This window comes from Phytophthora infestans, genomic scaffold (genome assembly GCF_000142945.1).
Source record: "Phytophthora infestans T30-4 supercont1.135 genomic scaffold, whole genome shotgun sequence".
In the NCBI taxonomy this organism is placed as follows: Eukaryota; Oomycota; class Peronosporomycetes; order Peronosporales; family Peronosporaceae; genus Phytophthora; species Phytophthora infestans.
Genome location: NW_003303624.1, coordinates 3,102 through 7,572, shown reverse-complemented (window position 1 = coordinate 7,572; position 4,471 = coordinate 3,102). Strand labels below are relative to the sequence as shown.

Below are 4,471 nucleotides of genomic sequence, written 5' to 3'. Positions count from 1 at the left end.
AGCCAAATCTGGCGAGCTTACATGTCCGGAGTGGACCTCTAACAGCGGTGCAGGCTTTCAGTCATTGGCCAATATTCTCTCTACGAGGGTAAGGCTTCCAGCTCACCAAGCCTCTACCAAACACAGTACCGTGAAGACCACAATAATAAGAGGTCCTCTACCGCACACATTTCGCTATCTATCCGCAAATTTGCGATGTATCAGCACTTTTGCTTTCTCCCTGCAGTGAAGATGGACGTCGCCGTGCTGCTGAACGCCGACGATGGCGCTGACACTGACTGGTCCTTTGAGGTATCTGATACAGAGGAAGGGGAACCCAGCGGAACCGGAGGCGCGGAGGGCGATGACGTATCCAACAGCGAGTCCACTGCAGGTGCGCTACCACCAGGGGAGAGACGAACTGGCAACGCGTACGTGGATGGCATAATTCATGACAGCGGTCTGCATATAATCCGCGAGGGGGGGTGAAAGCTGCCTACGAGGAGCGGGGAGAGCTCGGGCTCTTCTCCTTGTTCTTTACCAGATAATTTCGGGACTCGTTGCACAGGTGGACGAGCGAAATGCTCAAAGAGAAAGGAAAGCCTGAGGCAACAGTGTGCGAGCTTGATGCTTATATTGGCTTAGAGATTGCGATGAGTTTCAAGCCAGTGACCGAGATCAAAGAGCTATGGTCTCAGAAAATGTTTATGGGGCAGTCCGACTTTGTGGCAACAATGGCGAGGAGTCGCTTTGAAAATATTCGGGCGAGGTTTCAGGTGCACGCACCTGGCAGCGTGCCAGTCGAGCGGCGCGAGCAGGATCCGTTGTGGCACAGCCGGCGACTGATGTCACAAATACAGGAGAAGTTCGCCACGATTGCAGTCCCGGTTGGTGCTGTCAGCTTAGATGAAAACACGGTGCGCACAAAGGCGCGATCATCGGCTAGTACGTTCATGCCGTCGAAACCAGATAAGTATGGCGTGCGTTTCTACTCTGTGGTAGGCTGGGAGAGCCTGTATGCTTACTCGGTGTGGGATAATGGATCCTGCAATCGCACACAGACCACCCCGGCTGACAGATACGTAGACGTCTTCCCAGCGCTTAGATCAGCATTGTTTAGAACTCTAGATCGCGACGATGTCTGCATCAAACGTAAAGATGCTAGTGCTCTATGGATCGCGATGTGCGGCCACCTGACCAAGACGTATCCAGCACCAACCCAGCACCGTTTGCTCGTTTGTGACAACCTCTACACTCGACACAATCTAGCTAAGACTCTGACAACGTTTACGGATGGCGAAATGAAGCTGCTGGGAACTGTTCGTATTGGATTACAGGGCAAGTGGATGGCCGAGCGTTTGGAGGCTTCGGAAGCAAGGATCGATAACGCTGAACGAGGCTCGTGGGAGCTTATTGCAGCGCTGGGTGTACCAGCCGACTGGGAGAAGCTTCAAGAAAAGCACAAGCGTGCGCAAAAAAAATCCAGCACACCGGCAGACGCCGTACATTCCGCCAACAACATCAGCTTCAAACGCGGGCTACATCGTTTTTCGCGACAAGAAAACTGTGGTCTTCTACACCAACGATCTGGCAGGTACATCTTCGCAGGATGTACTGCCTGGGCATTCTCAAGAGGCGATTCAGCTATGTCGTGGTCTTGCTCCGTTACGGCGGTGGACTGGAGACCAGGTCATGCACCGAAAAACGTTTCAGGTACCGGCCATGATAGTAGCGTACAGCCTCTTCATGAACGGCGTAGACCGAGTGGATCAATTGCGGGACACCAATCCAATCCGACGGAAGGAGAGGCGGCTCTCCATGAGCATCCTCACGTGGGCGTTGGACCTTGCGCTCATCAACGCGTTCGCACTGTTCCGAAAGGTAGCGAAAAACTGCATCAGCACGCGTAACGCTGCGCGAATTCAAGCGGCGTGTAGCTCAGAAGTTGACATCCGTACAGCAAGCACGGTGGCAAAAGAGTGCCGCAATCAAGCAGCCCCGAACCAGCCCATTCAAGATGTTGTCGGAGCCGACGCGAGTCCCCATGCAATCACGCCCAACTCGAAGCAGCACTCCAAAGGCAAACTTAACATGTTATCTCTGCTCTCTGCGAGGATTTCCCAGCAGGAAAGTGCTTTTCGGGTGCACAGGGTGCCACAGAGGGTTCCACGTTGTTTGCTTTACAGCCTTTCACTTTCAAGACGCACTTACATATAAACTCAGCTGCCGTCCGGTCAGCCCTTGACGCACTGTGTGCCGAAGCTTCAGGAGACCCCCTTGCACACACACGCCTGAAAAAGAACAAGACAATAACGTATCTAAATCAGCTTGAACTGCCATAACGCGGAGAAAGAGCAGTGTAGACGTACGTGACGATTGTGTTGAGGCGAGAGATCTGCTTGTCGACGCAGAGGGGCAGCTCGACGCGCGCCTCCCTGCACAGGCGCCCATTTTTCCTGTAAAATATAGCTGTACTAGCGCCTTCTTGACACTCCTTGGATCTCGCTGTCCACGCCTCCGTGTCAACATTCGAAGCCTGCTGCTGATGATGTACTTGCTGTACTGGTCCCATTCACACGGCGCGTCGCCGCAGTAGCTGCATGCCCGCGTCGCTTCCAGCCCAACCATCTCTGTGCCAGTTCCCCCCTTGCCAGTTCGAAATTTTGAATATGAAGCAGTACCGTGAGTGACTTCGCTCAACAATTTCACCAACCACGTGGATAATCAAAGCCATACCATACGCTGATTTTTGTTTTTACTGAGAGCTTAGTGGTCGAGGTAGAGGTCCGGAGCGGACCTACCAAAAAAACTCTGGTAGTGAAAGGGTTAAGGGTACCAGCAGGTACAGTCTTCTCATCGCTGTAATCATCGAATAGGCCGCTCACTGAGGGAGTGGAGGATGGTGGACGCGCCGCGTGCGGACCGTACGAGCCGCCCTCGTCTTCTTCTTCATCGGAGCTGCCGAAGAGCGGACCACAATGCAGTTCCTTCAAGCGGTTTAAAAGTGACACGCCGGACACGTCTGACGCCACCGAAGCATCGTCCGGAGGTGATAACGGCGCGGTGTTCAGCGCAGGCGGCGGAGAAACTGCGGACGGAGCAGAAGCGGGCGAGGTCGCTGAAGACCCAACAGGGAGACGGAGGCGACGGCGGCGACGGTAACTGCGGCGACGATGGAGGTGACGGTAGCGGAGGTGACGATGGTGGGGACGGTGAAGTGGGCTGCGCTGTAGCCTGACGGCTTGCGGCCGTTCCCAATGACGGCTCGGCCAAAGAGACGCGCGCCAGCCGTGACTTAGTCGCACGGAGCCCAGCAGTAGACTGGAGCCCCACTAAGAGATCACGAGAGGAAGCAGACCGGCGTGATGAAGCCATAGTGACCGCCTCGGGTTGGAACCCACTCAATTCCAGTGAAGCCAGGCCCGTAGGCAAAGATGGCACCGGCTCGAGCGAGTCCCTGTTGAGACGGCCGACTTCGCCGTCCGCTGTGCTTTTTCGAGAATGAAGGCTATGAAGAGGCGGCGGTTGCCAGAGGGAGGGTGAGTGTATCCGATTGGGTGACATTATCTTATTGCAATGGGTTGTTAGTTGTACTATGGAATGTATAGTATTGTAAATAATAAACAGGCAGATGTAGGACGGCTGTGGAAGCTTCTAGAAGCTTCCATCCGTCTGAACTGCGGGGGCGGCACTTTTCTTTTGGCGCGCTCTCCCCCAAGCTCCCCTGACTTCGATAAACCAAACGCTAAGTAACATGTGCCTCCAATGACCGTCACGCAGCTGACACGGTCATGACTGCTCTTAAATAGATACGGGGCCGGTGCAGACGGCCGGGAGCTGGTCAATAATGCAGCCAACACGCAAGAGTGCGCTAGAATCCTGAGCTAAGCTACTCGATGTTTTCTTTTGCTCATGTACTCACAAAAGCAGCAAGTTGCCTTTCTCGAGTGCAACTTCAATATCACAGTTACTAAACATAGTATAATTCGGAATCAAAAAGTGCTCTACGCACCAAACATTCAGCAAATTAGATTGATACGATGCTTACTAACTGCAAGCGACGCATAAAGAAGCAAAACCCGACAGCAATGAGAAACAACAGCACATTTATTTTCTTACTACACGACGGTATTAAAAATTATACACAGATATCGACAGATCGCCTCTTTGAGCGAGATGAGTTAAGAGCTGAACAACGTAGCCAGGAGAAGTTGTCAACAAGACACTATTCCTCGGCTCACTGCGACCGCAGCATGCGATAACCTGTCTGCTTCGTCGAAGCACCCGTGCCGGCGGTGCCGGTGGTCGTGCCTGCAGTCGTGGTAGTTGCAGTTGCCTTGGCCCCGCCGTTCTGCGACGTAGATGTGCTAGTTCTGCCGTCCGTCGTTGTCGTAGCTCCACCCGCACCAGTACTTGCCGCTCCTCCCACACCGGCCGATCCGCCGACACCACCTCCGACACCAGCATTGGCGCTCACTCCACCGTTAGCACC

At 53.9% G+C, this 4,471-nt stretch overlaps 2 protein-coding genes across 2 annotated transcripts in view; one reads left to right on the top strand and one right to left on the bottom strand.

The window, feature by feature from the left end:
• Positions 1–2,878: 2,878 nt before the first annotated feature.
• On the top strand, positions 2,879–3,862 carry PITG_19959 (uncharacterized protein; the record flags this gene model as incomplete). The annotated part of the gene is made up of 2 exons (XM_002895745.1): positions 2,879–3,191; positions 3,789–3,862. 2 exons carry the CDS (start codon positions 2,879–2,881, stop codon positions 3,860–3,862), a joined length of 387 nt encoding a protein of 128 aa, XP_002895791.1.
• A 354-nt stretch (positions 3,863–4,216) lies between these two features.
• Positions 4,217–4,471, bottom strand: part of PITG_19958 (ATP-binding Cassette (ABC) Superfamily) — a gene marked incomplete at both ends in the record, with an annotated part of 2,371 nt that continues 2,116 nt past the window's right edge. Inside the window, one exon of the mRNA XM_002895744.1 lies at positions 4,217–4,431. Coding sequence (XP_002895790.1) covers positions 4,217–4,431 — 215 coding nt within the window. The remainder of the gene's footprint in view (positions 4,432–4,471) is intronic.